Source organism: Emydura macquarii, unplaced genomic scaffold, assembly GCF_026122565.2.
Source record: "Emydura macquarii macquarii isolate MOO-44397 ecotype Brisbane River unplaced genomic scaffold, CSIRO-AGI_Emac_v2 contig_306, whole genome shotgun sequence".
Lineage (NCBI taxonomy): Eukaryota > Metazoa > Chordata > Testudines > Chelidae > Emydura > Emydura macquarii.
Window position 1 is genome coordinate 14,753,306 of NW_027130443.1, and position 16,721 is coordinate 14,770,026.

The window sequence follows — 16,721 nt, forward strand, 5'->3', positions numbered from 1 at the left end:
GTGGGTGGCTCCAGCTCACACACAGGTCCCAGGCCCTTCCTCTGGACAGCAACACATGCCCACGTGCATCCAGATGATCCAGACCACAGGCATTGGGCTCCCTACACAGCAGACAAGAGCATGAACCACTAAGCATGCCAGCCTGGGGAAATGAACCCAGGATCCCCAAGGCAATGCATGAACCCCAAGAAAACCCAGCCAGCAGTGGCGTGGGTCTGAGCTCCTGAACGGAGTATCAAAGCAGGGTCTCCTGCAGGCAGCACAGACCACTAGACACTCAGTCACTGCTGAAGTAGCTCGTTGGAAAACATGAGCATCCAGCACCCCCAGGCCTCACCATAATCATGTCACCACCTCATGCACGGGAGGAACTCCCTATAAGATCTGCTAAGCCCTCTCATAATCCTGCTTTAAACCCCTCCTTGCCACTCTCCTCTGCTGTGATACCTACAAAACACGCAACTGCCAGGCAGCTGGGGAACTGGGATTGCTGCTTCTCAGGCGGTCCAGCAGCATCTCATTCTTTCCTTGGGCTCCTTGTCTCTGTATCTGTCGGTCTTCGATTTAGACCGTAAGCTCTGTGGAGCAGGGGCCATCTCTTTCTTACATGTGTGTGCAGCGCCCAGCACAGGCTGGCCTCTAGGCACTACCAAAATACCAACTAATCAGAGCCTTAGTTACAAACCCTGAGAGAGGCCCTACATGAGCAGGTCAGCCTGCGTCTGTAAAAGCACCTGCTACTCCTCAGTGACAGCCCGAGGAGCCATTAGGGAAGAAATGCTTCCCATGGGTCACGCACAGGGTGGCCGGTCCCTTCCTCCCCCTCAGAAGGGTTTTACTGACCTTGAGCACCTCCGAAGGTCCCTCACTTGCGAGTGAGCTCTGCCAGGGGCACAGGGTGCAGAGAGAGAACCTGCCATTTCCAAACTCCTGCTGCTTGCAAATGATCCCTCTGGAAGTTAAATGTTCTGCAGCGCCCTAAGCACCTGCCTTGCAGGGGAGAGACAGCAGCTTCACCCACCCACCAAGCACATGAAGCAGGGGGACGAGGCCCAGGGGCGAGACCATGCAGTAGGGGATAAAGTTCTATAACCCCCCCAGCACATTCAACAGAGGAGAGCGCCACCAGCTTAGGGATGTGTTGCCCTCTCTTTAGCTGCACTGAGTCTGTCCTACCTCTGCTAAGGGTTAATTCTCTCCATGTATCCCCACAGGGAAGGACCAATCCCCGGGGGGAAAGGGGTCAGCATTTCACTTTAGTTAACTAAGCCCTGGATGTTTTTGACTCCCCAAGTCTGTTCCCACATCACTGCTGAGCTGACATCTCTGTGTCTCTGGGAAGGAGAGACTGATCCCAGGCGGCCCAGAGGGGCTTGCTCCAGGCAGGCCAACGCTCCCAGGGTCACTCAGAGGATAGAGCATTTCTTGACCTTTCCTCTTTGTTAATATAAAATATAAAGGAGCAAATGACCCTGAACACTCCTTGGGGAAGGGGAAAAGGACAGGAGATGCGTGGGCAGCTTCGACCAGTGAGGATGACCTGGGTGCCATGCCACATGGGAGTCTGGGAAACAATGAGGCTAGGCAGGCTCCATGGGTATAGGACAGAGAGGAAGTGCAGGGTACAGACAGGCCAGGCAGCAATCGGGAGAGCAGCCAGACCAGGCATGGAGGGAGAGGGGAAGCGGGTACAGTCAGGCCAGGCCAGGCCAAGCCAAGCCAGGCATGGAGGGGGAGCAGGTACAGCCAGGCCAAGCCAGCCAGGAAGCATAACCAGGCCAAGGGAGGTCATGTAAGAAGAGGGGTTAGGCTCAGCCAGGCCAGGTACCAGCCATACTCACTCAGGCACTGCAGACTATTTTTATTTGCCAGAGGTTTGGCACACAGGGAACAGCTGGTGTAGCTGGAGAAAGTGCCGGGCACCAGCTGGTGCCCACTGACTCCTTTCCACCTTTCCTTTAGCTCCTTTGGCTCTTTTTCCTTCTCTCTCTCTTTTTGTTGCTCTTTGTTCTTACCCTGGAAGGGGGAAGCAGAGTTTCATGGCCCAGATTAGCAGGAGTCACTATGGGCTTTACACCACCCACACCCTATTACACACACACATGCACACACCCGACTCCTCAGCAGCGACACTGGGCCCATTAGTGCTAATGCACTTGTGTTGTTTATGTCCAGCCCGCACGTGTTCCCAGGAGACTGAGCCAGCCACAGACTCACATGCACCCACCCTCGTGGGGCTGCAGAGTGATTGAGGGTAGGATGCAGCCTGTGTGCAGCAAGACATCTGCACCACACCCTAGGATATAAACCCACCCTAGGGGTTGGTGCCTGGGCGGGAGGGACGTGCCCCAGGGTCTCTGCCCTGCTTCCCCAGAACAGCCCAGCAGACAGCCCTGCCAGGCCCCTCTTCCACCCTGCCCCACCTGGGCAGCCATGCTGTCACCTGGAGGAAACTGTCCTCCCAGACTGGAGCTCCGCACACATTGGGCCACCTTGCTGGCACAGCCGGGACAGGTCCGTGAACAAGCCTGGCAGCAGGGCAGGACCCAGCAAGCGACTCTCCTGGCAAGTGGTCTGAGGGGCCAGACTGCTGTCCTGCTCACCAGTGTCCCAAAGCACCCTGCCCCATGCCTTCTCCAGAGACAGCGCCGTGAGTCCCTCAGGGGTTCAGCCTTTCTCCCTCACCTTATCCTTCTGCCAGGACCCGGTGACGCGGTTCCGCAGGGAACTCAGCCTGCGCTTCACCTTGGTGCCTCTCTCGATCTTATCACTTTTCCCGCTGTCCTCGGCTCTGAAACAAGCCAGGAAAAGTGTCTCATGCGAAGGGAAGGCCAGGGGGGAAGGAAGTGTCAGGGAAGCCCTGGAACAGGCATGCGCTGCACTCACTATGCCCCCGAGAGACTCCCCAGGGAGAGGTCACTGTCAGGCACCACCAGGGCCCCCCAGCACTGAGTTTCCCAAATCCTATGAGCATCAAGTTTTGTGCCAGTCACCTCCCACATGCGCAGCCTTGTGGTTAAGGGGCTGAGCTCTCCAGAGATCTGGGTTCAAGTCCCAGCTTCGCCACTGACTTCCTGCATGTCCTTGGGAAAGTCACTTCCCCGCGGTGATGCAGTTCCTATCTATAAGAGGAGGAGAATAGCGCTGTTGCCTATTGAGACAGTAAGCTCTTCAGGGCAGGGGCTGTGTCTTTGCAGCACCCAGCACAAAGGGGCCCTGATCCTGGCTGGGGCAGCTGGCGGGGCTGGTTGGATGGGTGGGAGCCAGGACGCAGGATCTGGGATGGGGACGTGAGGCACCCAGACCACCACATGCCCAACGGATCACTCACTCATTAGACAGGAACTCAAACCAGGTGAGGTTCTGCTGGGATTCACTGCTGCCCTCGGGCGCACAGGCCCTTTGCTTCGCCCTGCACAGGGGAACAGACATGGCGTCAGACTGGGAGGAAGAGTCGACTGCCCCAGAGCTCCTGCAGAGAGCGAGTGTCACCTGTCAAGGGGGACCTCTGGCAAGTTCTGCACACACTGCAGGGGGGGTTCTGCTTCCAGGGTAGTGTTGGGGGCGCTCTGTGTACTCAGGGGATGTCAGCCCCTAGGAAGGTCTTGGGGGGATCCTGGTGGGCCCTGTGCACTGTGGGAGTTGCGTATGGGAGCTCTCCCTGGGCACTGTGAGGCAGGACAGCCATGCGACTGATCCATCCCCCAGGTGACAGGTCCCCTCTCCCAGCCCCACACTCACCCGTGATACTGTTTCAGCTCCTGGAGCACCTGCTGGACGATCAGCCTGGCCAGGAGGGGGAAAGGGATTAGCAAGTCTCCCCCCCGGCCACCACTCCAAACCCTCCAGGAGCCCAGCAGCAGGAATTTCCCAGCCCAGCCCCGTCCAGGGCAGGATTCACCGTTGGGGCTGCTAAGCGACAGCAAAATGCTTCCCTCTTCCCCTGCTGACCCGAGGGAGCATGGCAGCTACGCAGGCCCTGCAGGGTCACTGTGCCTCACACAGCACGAAACACCAGCCCACACCGGTCACGGAGAGTCTGGCTGATAATCTCAGGGAGCCCAGGCTGAGTCCCAGAGGGACTGTTTCTTGCACCCTTCCAGTGAGAGGCTCAAGCCGGGTCCCCAGCGGCTCAGAAGCACTTAGAGAATCACTGACCCAGCCCGGCTCCAGGATCGCCGATACTTACACATGGTCTGGGGCCACATGGTCCTTTTCAATGGTCTCCAGCACAGGTGGGTCAATCCCTGGAACACAGAGCACATGGTCAGTGGGCTGTCCCTTGGCTAGCGTCACATTTCAAGCCATAATGAACCCTGGGCCTGCTGGGCTCCCCTCTCCCTTCAGTGGGGAAGGAGGGTCGCCACGGATCGATTCCCCAAAGCGCCATGCTCTGTGCTGCCTCTTCACGTTCTGCTTGAACTCAGAGGACAAGCACACACTTCAGCACAGCGCACCCTCCCGCACCACTCCGACACCGATCCTCTCTCTGCTCCCTGCCCCCAGCCCGGCTCCTCCCAGCTCAGGGCTGGAGGTATCTGCACTTTGCTTGATGGCAGCATGGGAGTCAGGTGGCTCATTAATGGAGCTTAGGGAGGGGACTAACCAGAACTCGGATGAGCTGGGACGCTTGGGTGGGCCATGGTAAAACTCGGTGCTCTAGGGGTTCCGCATGCCCTTTGTCTCCTCTCCCTGCTCTGAACCAAGGGTTTCTGCATGAGCAGGAGTTGTGGGGAGGGGGCTCTTTCTGGGCTGGGGCTGTGTGTCAGGAGCTTTTCTGGGTCATTTTCCAGAGGGATCCCAGACCTCACAGGACACCCAGCAAGGCGGTGGTCAGATCTCGCTCTAGCCCGCCTCTGCTTTCCTCGGGCATTTCCAGTACAGAAATGGGAATCTCTGCAATTCTGCTCTGAAGGCTGCACCCCTCCCTGGACTGATCCCACCCAGGCAGTTCAGGAGTGGCTGGCTGCACATTGCTGGCTGTTCTCGAAGCTCGGTTATAGGGGAGGCTGCACTGTGTCCCTAAGGGCAGGACAGGGGCACACGCAGAGACCAGGTTGTTGGGATGACAGCGTCCCATGGACAGAAAGTGTCTTGTCGTGGGCAACCGGGGATCCGCCATCACACCCAGCCACAGACACGTTATGTGGCAATGTGTTCTTGGAGACAGCTGATGTCAGGACTTGGATACTATAGAGACAGGTGCTACAGAAACTCCTTCGGTCAGACACCTAGGGTATGTCTGCATTGCACTGGGGGCTGTAATTTCTGGCTTGAGTAGACATGACTGAGCGAGCATGGAACCAATCTTCGTACCGCTGCAGCTGAACAGAAAGTGGCACGGGCTTGCTCCGAGTGCCTGGGGCTGCACAGACTCTGGGAGTCTCCAGGGCTCCTGCTTTTGCACCCTCTTACGAAGATTTCTGTAAAATTCACCTATTTCATGCCAGGCATTTACTCACCTTCTGCAGCTGGGATCGACACCGCCAGGCTGTGAGAGATTCGAGGAGAGGAAAACTTGTCACAGCCGGAAGGGACAGACTTCGACCTCAGTCTCTTCCCATTGCTACCACATTCCTGGAAAAGAAAAGAATCAGCAACATCTCCAGCTGCTCATGCAGCATGAGTGCTTCAGGGCAGGTGGTCAATGCAGTCCTGAGCAATAGGAGGGTTGTGGTTATGAGTCCACCTCCTGCTCTTGGTGGATAGTCACCACGCTGCACAAACCAGGACCTCCCTTCCAAACCGATTACATGGGAACAAACGCCAGGACTAGGCGGACATCCTACCCCACCCTGTGGCATTTCAATCAGAGTTCTGATCACAGGACATGCTCTCAAAGCCATCTCTTTGCTAGGACGTCTAGGGAGGGCTGAAGGTCTGGGCTTTAGGATAGCGGGGAAGAAGTATCTGCTGCTGTAATACCTGCTGTCCACTGGCTGGGACCATGGCTCTGATCTAGAGTGAAATTACTGCGGGGGCCTAGCCCGTCTGTGCAGGTGTCCTTGTTACAGACTGAAACAACGGTAACAGCATTGCGGAGAGATGTGAGCAGGAGACCTGGGTTCTGTTCTGAACTGGCTCACCCTCCCCGTGACCTCTGGCAAGTCACTTTTCTGCATCAGGTTCCCTCCTCTCTGGGGCTAGGCTCAGATGGGGTCAGAGCCTCACTGCGCAGACGCCGCCCAGTGCCACCTGTTAACGTTACGAAGGAACATGTCCCCGACCCCTCAGGGCCCATGAGCTGGAGCGGTTTGTCCCCGAGAAGGGGGAGGCCAGAGCTGTTGAGGAGAGATGGGCACAGGCTGAGTCTGCATGTCCCGCAGCCCAGCATCCCCCCGGCATGCCACGAGCACGGCTGTCACGCCCACTCACCGTGTCCTCGGGATCGGGGTTCATGTGCAGGGGTTCTATCTCCACCTGGATCACAGTTCTGCCACCGCCACCCCAGGCCTCCAGCCCCAGGGTGGGCAGCTCCAGGGACACACGGGGAGGCAAGCAGGGCAGGCTCCCTTCAAGCTCTTCTTGCTCCAGCTCACTGGCCATCTCTGAGCCATCCAGGCTCAGCCTACTTCAAGGAACAGAGACCAACTCAGACCACGAGAACACAGCGAGGTCCATGCCCTGCTCTACAGCTACCTCCAGCTAGGAAATCAGGGCCCAATTCTGCACCAGACACATCTGGCTCACAAAGGCGATGGGCCCTCAGTGCGGCCCATAATTAGTCTGCAGGTGGTGGGCAGCAGCTGGCCGAGCAAAGCCAAACCTACTTCCCCATTCCAGGGCAGCCAGCTGAGGACAAGACAGGCCCATTACAGGCACAAGCTACTTTGGCCAACAATCTGGGTGTGACACACAGGGAACTTTCCTGCCATATCCTTGAAAAAAAAAAAAAAAAACAAAGTCTTTGTGAAGAAATAAGGGATAGCATCTCTTTGGGATCAGAGGCCTGCAGCTGGCTGCCTGGCTAATTAGCCCTGCCTGCTGCACCTAATTAGCTGATCCTTACAAGAGAGTAGAGGGGGAGACAGCAGAAAGTTGAGGAGCCAGGAGCTGTGCTCCCTATAGGGGCTGCTGGAGCCACTGCAGAAAGTAATCCTCCAGAAACCAAATGGACAGAAGGGAGACTGGGAAGTCCTTGATTACTGAGGCTCTGAGGGAAGAGCCAGGAATTGTGGGTTGCTGAAGGCACTGGTGTGGGGGACAGATGTGGGGAAGGGACTACTCTGCCTGACAGACTTTGTGGGAAGAATCTGCGAGGTTTGATGTGTTTTGTTCTGTTCAGAAGGGCTAACCCCACTGGAAATGGCTTCCCTGGATTCTTTGAAGAGTGCTCAGACAGAAATACCCCAGGCAGCAAGCTCCGCTGGCTCTCCAAGAGAAAAACCTGGCCTGGTCAGGAGGAGGAGGGTGCTGTAAGGTAGACCCCAAGTCTTTGCAAGATTGCATTAAATAAGTATCTGTGGAGTCCATTGTATTGAATGCTAAACGTATGTATTATTGTGGGACTGGATGTAACCTCTCCAGGGGGAGCTGGGGTCAGCGTAAACCCTGAGCCGCGTTCTGAGCTTCAAAGGTCCATTCTACACAAAGTGACAGACCAGGAGGACCTCGGGGGACAAAGTTAAGTGGGTTTCCTAGGAAATACCTGGGGGGAGGGGAATGTAAATTCTCACCGCCAGACCCAACCTTCTGAAGCTCTGCCTGGAGGACAGAGCCCTTGTCTGCTAATTGCCTGTCCTGGACTCTGAAGATCTAAAGCCCAGGCTGTATAAAGGAGAGAGGGACTGATTCACGGTGGTTCTTGTTTTGAGCTGACGCTATTATAACCTGTAACCACACAACGCCTGCGTCAGGTCTGAAGGACTGTCCACCGGCCAGAGCCCTTGATAGCAGTCGGGGTGATCGCCGGTAAGCTTCTTTGCACGCACATGGGTGCTTTCCTTGTTTGTAACATGTTTTCTCTACAACACTTTCACCTGGAAGCCAGATGAGCTTGCTTGGGAGGAGCTGAGGTAACTCACAAGTGTCAGCAATTACACTAGTTATAGCCTCGGTAGAGAAAGCAACGTGCAGACGTTGACTGTTTGGGCTGTCCGATATCACAGTGCAGCCTGGACATACCCTAGTCAGGAGGGAGACAGATCTCTGCCCAAGAGACGTGAGGCCTGGGGAGCTGGGAGCCTTACTGGATCACGGGGCAGGCGGGGGGACACAAGCAGAGTTGCCCTGAACTGTGACATTGTGTTAAAGAGGAACCAGAACGCACGCACGCACGCACGCACGCACACGGTCCCTTGAACAGATGTGCTGCTACAGGGCAAGTGGACTGAGCTGAGCTTGCATTTACACATACAACCGTCCGCACCAAAAAGCAGCCAGGTTTGCTTCCACAAATCTCATTTACACGTGCCAAGGAGCAGGCAAACCTGCAGGGGCAGTTAGAATGCAGCCTTAGATGGGGATGAAAAGCATGTGGGTGGAGGAGGAGGAGGAGAGGTGAAGCAAGAGATAATAACTGATGCACCTTCCCGCGTCCTGGTTACACTGAATATGCCAGCGTGATCTCTAGAGTCCCTGCACCCAGAGGATTATTCATTATTTGTCTAGCAGCTCCAGCCCAGTTGTGCCAGGCACTGTACCTCCCCCCCCACCAATGACACCCCTGCTCCAATGTGTAGGTGGACAGAGCAAGCAGCTGGGGGAGCCCAGGTCCCCAGAGCCTGGGTCTGGGATACCCAGTCACAGTGCCCAGCGCTGCGCCCTCTGTGGTGCATTTGGTGCCTCACGCTGGAATTTACAAATTGGCTTTTTCGGATCATCAGAACGTCCATAACCTGCCCGTCCTCCCGCAGGGCAGACTGTGCCAGCAAACCCCTCTGGCTCCTTGCCAGCCCTGTGAGGCTCTGGGGCAGCCACTCAGCCAGTGTGGTCTGATGCGATCAGTGTGCTGTAGTCCTGTTGGCTAAAACGCCGTAAAAATCACACCAGGCTTTTCCTTGCTCTTCGAAAATGCCAGGTTTTGCAGGCAGGGAGCTACTACCATGAAATTGCCTTGTAAACCCTTCCACCACCTGCTTCCAGTAAAGGCTGCTCAACCGGCAGGACAAAGAAATCCTCCATCAGGGGCCACAGGCCAGGATAACTCTCCCAGGCCCTACAAGGCCCCATTAATTCCCTAACGGGCTGCGGGAAAGCATTGCCAGGACACCAGCTACATCAGAGTGAAGTGATGAAGAGAGACCAATGGAAACTCTGATGCTACCTTGTGGGACCTAGGTGCTGATTGTTGTCCCGTGGCTCCTGCAAGCCAGACACAGGTCCAGGGAGAGCCAGACACATTCCCCTTCCCCACACATCGTTAATCACCCAGAAAGGGGATTGATCGAGGCTGCAGTTTGCTGCCGGCCACCCTGCGCAGTAGCTCACGTGCTCCTGCCACAGTGTAAACTGTGAATGATGCACAGTGCATGGAACAACAATAGGTCTTAGAACCGAAGCCTGCGCCTGATAAAGAACTGCCAAGATCTCAGCCCAAGATAATTTCAGGGCACCTTATAAGGAGGAGGGGATAAAAATAGTTGTTGCTGGCTCACAGCTCCCTCCCTGTCGTCAGCAAGATCCACACATTCATCACAAGGGAAGAGACGTGCCCAGAAATCCCGCCCAGAGGCCTGTGTGTGACAGCACGTGGTGAAGAGGCAGCTCCAGCCCTGAAACGACCCTGACCCCACAGAACACCCTCTGGGCAGCCACAGGGAACCCAGAGGACGATGTGCCTGCCAGGGAGGGCAGGGTCAGTGCAGGGATCATGTGGGCAGCCTGTCGACAGGTGAGAGCAGCTGGCTTGGCAGAGCTGCCCACCCAACACCTTCTCCTGCTGGAACGGGGATGGCCGGCGTCCAGGGAACGTGGCCCTGCTGCCAGGGTTGCAAGGATGGGTTGGTACCATTCTCCGGCGCTCCCCCATGGGGGCCCAGGGAGGCAGGCAGGGACCCTGCTCACCCCAGGGTGGGCGATCCCCTTTCCAGCCCCCATGCCTGTTGAGAAGGGCCTTCTCGCTGCTGCTGAACATCGCCAAACAGCTGATGTGCAAAAGGCTCTCCCTGCCCCCCACACCCAGGCCTCCTGCAAGCGTTTCCATCCCACATAGCACAAGGAGTGGGACGCTTCCAGGCCTCCCTTGGCAGAGGCTGATGAGGCAGGGGACCACCCAGCAGCAGCTCGAGATCTGGGCTGCCTGAGCATTCCAGCCAAAGCACTGCACAGGCCTTCAATGTGCTGGATGGGCTGCGCCAGCCAGCTCCTTGCAGGGGGAGGAGGAAGTGGAGACAGCAGCAGAGAGCAGGCTCCTGGGAGAGGCGGCTCAGAGCGACCCCAGCGTATGGAGCCTTTCCCTGAACATGTATTGGGGTGGGGGTGTCCTGGGGAGAGACCAGAGCCAGCACAGTCACCAGGGAGCCAGCCTGCCCCTCCTCCTGGCCTGGAGGGGCGCTCAGCCCCCAGGGCCCAGTCTGGTGCTTGGCGTGAAGAGCCACAAAGCAGCGCTCAGCCTGGGGGAGACTGAAGGAAACAGCCTCTTGGAGCTGCCGGGCTCATTGCGGCACGGGGCTCAGCAGCTACACTGAAACGCCTGCTGGCGACGTGCAGCCACTGAGAGGCTGGGGTTAGCGTCAGCCCTGGGGATGCCGTATTCAGACACAAGACGAATAAGCAGGGGAGAGCCGGCACTGCCCCATTCCCAGTCTGGGGGATGCTTGGGAGGGGGATACCGGCCCCATCCCTACCGAGGCGAGTTTTTTGTCACATGGCATCCCAGATTCACCCCATGGCAGGGGAAGCCTCCCTCTTCCCCACCTGCACCCGGCTTGAACCCGGATTTCAGATGGCTGGAAAGCTGCTGTTTCAGCACCTCCTCCTTCCCCCCTGCTGTACCTGCGCCTGCTGTCTGTAGGGGACATGGGGCTTTCCCAGCTGTGCCGCCGTGAGGTGGACATGGATCTCACGAGGGTGGGGAAGGACTCCTGGTTCTCTTGCAGCTCCAGCCCTTTGCCCTGCTCCGCCAGGCACAGCCCCCCACTGGTGCTGTCCGGGGGCCCTGCAGCGCAGGAGCGGAGAGAGTCACTGTTCAGGAAATGGCAGCTGGCCTCCCCATATTGCACTGAGCAGGAGATGGGGCCAGGGCAGGCAATGCCCACAAGCGTTCCCCCCAAGTCTGCAGGCTTCTCTTCTGGAGAGTAGCAGCTGGGCACCACCTGGCCGGTCTGTTCCAGCAGCGTTGCCATTCCTGGAGCCACGCCAGCAGCTGGCAGATTCGGCAGCCCCAGGTCTCTATAATACTCTGTGCCAGGGAGAGCGAAGTCCATGGAGAGGAGATCCTCGGCACTGCTGTTCACATCGCCCATCAGGGCATCCAGCTCTGGAGAAGACGAGTCTTCCTGCCAAGGGAGCAACAGCTTAATACCTTGAGCATGGCTGGAGCAGACCAGGCTGCGCGGGCTCAGAAAGGGGCAGTCACACGCACACTCCCACTCATGCTAGCTTCCCCTTCACCAGGAGACAGCAGAGCCCAGCCAAAGGCAACTGATCTCACTTTGGGCTGTGGAACGTGAACCCTTCGCACGTCAACAGCAGATGTGTGATCCCTGCACACCCCAGCATCCACCGCCCGTTCCACGCCAGGGGAGGGCGCACTGTCCCCGTGTGACACGCAGGGACCAGAGTCACAGTACGAGGCACAAAGGTCTGGAGTTGGGCTGTCGGAGGATTAAGGCTGCTCACATGGCTGGCTTGGACTCAGAGCCAGCAGGGGACTGACACGTGAGACGTTTGTGCTGCTGCACGCGCCCAGAGCAGAGCAGAGCAGAGCAGTCATTGCTCTCAGTGCTGGACGGGGAAAGCAGGGCACAAAGGGCTTATATGGTGCAGCCACCTGAGTGCGAGTGTCTCATGGGGCAAGTGACACCATCGCTGAGCAGAGCAGCCTTGGCGCAGCGAAACCTCATTCGCTTTCCCCAGAGAAACCACCACCCACAGCCCTGCAGAGCCCCAGGGACCTGACGCTTCCAGCTGGGGCTGTGGGTGGGAGCAGAGGACGATCAGCCCGTACCCTGGACACTGGGCTAAAAGGAAGGGGGGTTACCAGGCTAGCACGGGACTATGCTGCCTGTCTGCCTAGACCACTCCATAGCTGCAGACGCTGCCCACTCAGGGTCGCTAGCCCCAGCCTGGCTCACCACAGGACAGCTGTAGGGCTCACTTGCCTTTTCCTCCTCCATGCTGGTGAAGAAGACTTCATCCTCGGCAATCAGGGCTGGGGAGAAGGCGTCCGGGCTGCAGCAATCCGAGGCGGGGCATGGCTTGCACTCTGACCCTGCAAGAGAGACGGTCAGGTCGCTCAGCCAGAGGGAACAGGAACAGCTCCAAGGACAGTAACAGATCAGGTGTCCCCGCGCAGGGCAGCCCCAGCATCTGAGACCTGGCGCAGCCCCCTGAGCCCTACAGGGGGGCAGTGTCAGGGTCCAGCCGGACCTCAGCCGCCGTCAGCCCAGAGCCAGCTGGTGACGAGCAGGGCCAGGCCGGGCCACCTCGCGGCACCACACTGGAGAGCCTGCAGTCTGCCCCACTGAGGCTTGGCAGGGGCTAAGCTGCTGGTGGCAGAAGGCAGGCACTGGTCCCGCATGCCCCATGGAGGGCGGTGGCCGGGGCAACCACAGGGCACTAGGTGCAGAAAGCAAAGCCTTAGGAAGGAGACAGCAGAGCAAAAGCCAGGACTTGCCCAAGCCAGGGCCAAGCCGGGCGCCCCCCTTTGGGCAGGCGAGTTAAGGAGGAAGCCCCAGCGTGACATGCCAGCCACTGGCTGGGAAAGGCCCAGGCGCTGAAAGATGAGCTCCCGCCTGTCTCAGGCCAGGCCCAGCCCCTCCCCGGCCCGGCCCGGCCCCATGCCCATCGCTACAGAAGTCCCCCCAGCCCAGCGCATGGCCGACCTTCCCCAATCACGCTCTGCCCTGCAGGATTCGCTCAGGTGTCCCCCACTGAGTACATCAGAGGAGTGGGCCTGGCTTGTGCGCTGGCCCGCACCAGGTAACTGCCGAGCAGGGCTGCTCCACGGAGGCGGGAATTTTAACACTAACGTGACCACACTGGTCACCCGCTGGCTGTTAATGGCCCACTAGGGACCTTGGTGGCCGCAGCGCTGGCCGTGACAGAGGGGAGAGAGGAGTGGAGTCTCTGTGAGCACTACAAAAACAGCCCAGATGCCAGCGTCCCGAGGCAGGAGGGGCAGGGCAGCCCGGCGGGGCACACGGGGCCTGCACAAACCCCCAAGGCCTGGCGTTCCGGCTCCAGGGAGGACGCAGCAGGGGAGGGCCAGGCACACCCTGCCTGCCTAGAGACGACAGCACGTACATCTGCTAAATTCAGTATAAAATCAAACGGCAGGAGGCCAGGAATCTGTAACCAGCAGCCCCTGAGCGTGACCAGGGCCCTGACTGAGCTGGGGCAGCCAGCAAATGTCACGCTGGGAGCTGTGTCCCTCCCGCGTACGAGGCCCTCGGCACCCAGGGAGTTAACACCTGCTTGTGGCAAACTTGACCCTGAGAGGCAAAGCGGGCGATGGGGGGTGGGAGGCCTGCGCCCAGGGAGCCAGCTGTCATTGCTAGGGCTGTAACTCCAGGATTTCTGCCCAGAGCGCGCCTGCTCCCTCGTGGCCCGAACGCGGAGCTCGACCTGCCGCCTGCAGCTGAAATTCCCCTTCACCTCCGAAGGCGATAAATGTTATCCCCGGTCCCCACAGACCCCATGAGCAGGGCATGCCCCTCCCGCCCCGGAGGGCAGCACAACTGGATTGGCTGCCAGTACTGCTGCAGGGCAAGGTCTCGTTTGCCTGGCATCCCCAAGGAAGAGGCGCGGGCTGGGCTGGGCTGTAAGTCTCCGTCGCGTGCTGCACAAGTACAGAATGTCTCCGCTGGCCCCAACCCAGCGAAATGTACACAAGAGCGAGGTTTCTGAACGAGTGCCGAGAGCAGGGCATAGGTGTGGGGCCGGGAGCAGGGCATAGGTGTGGGGCCGGGAGCGCTGGGGAAGGTCTGGGAGGAATTCCAGGCGACCCTATGGCGATCGGAAGTGCAGCCCCCATGTGCTGGCTTGGAAGAATCGCAGTCCTGGGGGACCCCCAGGGCTCCGAGGAGGGGAGCCCCTCATTTCAGCTCTCTGTGAGGAAGCAGGGCTGCCCCTCTGACAAGAGCTACCACAGACCTCAAGGGACTGAAAAATCAAAGCCACGGGCCAAGAAGGGCCCCTGGGCAGGTCTAGTCATGCCAGCGCTCTCCTTGGCCTACGCCCCCTCCCCGGCTCCTTCGGCAGGGCAGTGCCTACAACCATCATGGGATCCAGCCGCCTTCACGTCCCCTCCTTTCTGGCTTGGGTCTGGCATGGTAACTGGGTCTGGGTTTCCTGGTCCTCTGTTCCCCCCGTTCTCTTTCCAGCTCCCTTTTTCCAAGGTCTGGCAGGCCCCCGTCCCCAGACCTCTCCTGAGAGCAGGAGCTGCCAGCCAGCCATCAGGGTCCCACCCACTCCAGCAAGTGATTTGGATGGTATGTGACCTGCACTGTTATCCCCGGCCCTCAGTGAGCTCACAGGCCCCTGCACCTGTCAGCTGGGAGGAGTCCCAGACAGGCATTCCAGTTGCCTTCTCCGTAAAACAAATTCCCAGATACCCCAAAGTGACTCTGAAGAAAAAGGGGTTCAGAGCCCAGATCACTTACACCCACCAAGAGAAGAGAACATGGCTTCCACCAACGAATGCCCTCAGGCGTTCCCCCTTCTCCTCCCCTCGCTGACCAGGTGAGGTCCAGTTCTCCATAAATGCACAGCTCCACCTGGTGTCTAACCTGCTTTAACCTAGACAGTCCCGGATCGTCCCAGAGAAAGATGGGCTCATCCAAACACCACAGATTTCACCCATGCCAATGGTCTCTGCGGAGTAGTGCCACGGGCACTCAGAACAGGGGGGTGCAAGTTTTTTCCTACCAGGCTGGCCACTCGCTATGTGGGGGATGCATCTGCATCCTTGGCTGGGGAAAGATTCCTCTTGGCTCCTGGGCACAGAAGCCCATTATCAGTGGCCACAGCCCCGATGCAGGAATACTGCAGGGATAAAAAGCGGTTTCACAATCAGAGCCAACAGTGAAAGATTCATTGCCCTTGAAAAAAGGAAATGAGCATTTTCAGCTAAAGCGAAGGGTTGCAAAACACATACAAAGCGGTCATGGGCAACTCCCTATTCCCAGGCTGGAGTGCAGACAGTTGAGGCACTTCTCAGGGGCTTAGAGTCCTTTAGTGCACTCGAGGGCCCAGAGCCAGCTGCCCGCAGTGGGACTGTAGGTGATAAACCGAAACAGCAGGAACCGAGAACATATGAACCTTCCAACCATTTCACTCTCAGCCTTTCTTCTTAAAGAATACAGCCCAGGAGAATTTGAAGGTGCAGGGGCAAGAGATGTACATTGGGGTGCTAATGACAAGAGAGAGCACTCACATCCCTGAGCAGCATGGAATGCTATAGGCCGCATTTCATTCTCTGGTATCAGAACATGTGTGCTCTGCACTAGAGTGTGCGTGTGTGTGTGTGTAAGCGAGAGGAGAGTGTGTGCATGCACCTGAGAGCTCATTGAGAAAAAGAAACAAAGGCTTGACATGGTTCCTGGTACAATGCATCATGCAGCTGACTACAACACATTCCTACGCAGCGCACGACGCTATAAACGCTAACCATGATCTCTCAACCATGGCGTGACTCATGGAGAATTCAGAAGCCATCTCTAAGGAATACATTGGACCGAAGCCAGGCCACTGAACCAGACATTGTGGTGGATGTCTGAAGATGCAAAGAACAGCAGCAAGAGACCATACGAGGCCAAATGCTCCAGATGACCCAACAGGAGAGACCTGCTCTGCAAGAAACCCCACAACACTATTGGGAAACCAAAGTATCAAACATGCCTGGAAACAGCCCACACTGCTCTGGGTGTGAGCTCTATGCTCTGCAGCCAGAACCAGCTAGCAAAACGGCAACAAACACGAGTAAAAGTGCAGAGATTTGCACAACACTGCAAGGCTACAGTACAGGGGACACTGGCTCTGTGGCGCTACCAAAAGATTTTCAGTTACAATGCGGACCTGCCATGTTTAAAGGCCTGGGGGTAATTTAATGCCACTGACCATAAATATTACTTTAAAGAAAACATTCCCCCACTTCTGCACAACCACAGGCAGGCCTGGGAAAGTGGCTGGTTCTCCTGCTTTTCATTATGGGGCTGTATTCACCTAGTTAATTTTAAACATGCTGCAGAGACTGCCTTGTCCCTGCCAGGACCTTCTCTATATGGTACTTTAAACCCACTAGAAAACCCTAGATCACGCTAAGAACAGTGTTAATGGGAAAGCAAACAGTCTAGGGTTCCCATTAGCAAATCACCGTGGACATGGAACGTGCCCTCTCTATAACGATACAGCATCACTGTGTGACACTGGAACGGCAACGCTTCATCTCTGACCCATGGTAGGGATTAAGGTAGCCACTGACACTGACTTTTTTTGCCTCCTGTCTAAATGGAGAATTACCTTACCCTGCTGAAAATGCTCCAATTGTAACCCTACCCCTGCAAAATTGACATAAGGTTGGAAAGCTCCTAAATATTTAATATCGGCCTTCAGCTCCT

The 16,721-nt window shown here is 57.4% G+C and overlaps 1 protein-coding gene across 1 annotated transcript in view; it reads right to left on the reverse strand.

The window, feature by feature from the left end:
- Positions 1-1,788: 1,788 nt before the first annotated feature.
- The window catches only part of LOC137162474 (uncharacterized), a 30,733-nt gene continuing 15,800 nt past the window's right edge, over positions 1,789-16,721 (reverse strand). The window contains exons 5-13 of the mRNA XM_067562342.1: positions 12,237-12,373; positions 10,936-11,438; positions 6,376-6,568; positions 5,463-5,577; positions 4,190-4,247; positions 3,742-3,786; positions 3,332-3,412; positions 2,686-2,791; positions 1,789-2,016 (exon numbers count right to left, since the gene is read on the reverse strand). Of these exons, the coding sequence (XP_067418443.1) occupies positions 1,789-2,016; positions 2,686-2,791; positions 3,332-3,412; positions 3,742-3,786; positions 4,190-4,247; positions 5,463-5,577; positions 6,376-6,568; positions 10,936-11,438; positions 12,237-12,373 (1,466 nt within the window). The remainder of the gene's footprint in view (positions 2,017-2,685; positions 2,792-3,331; positions 3,413-3,741; positions 3,787-4,189; positions 4,248-5,462; positions 5,578-6,375; positions 6,569-10,935; positions 11,439-12,236; positions 12,374-16,721) is intronic.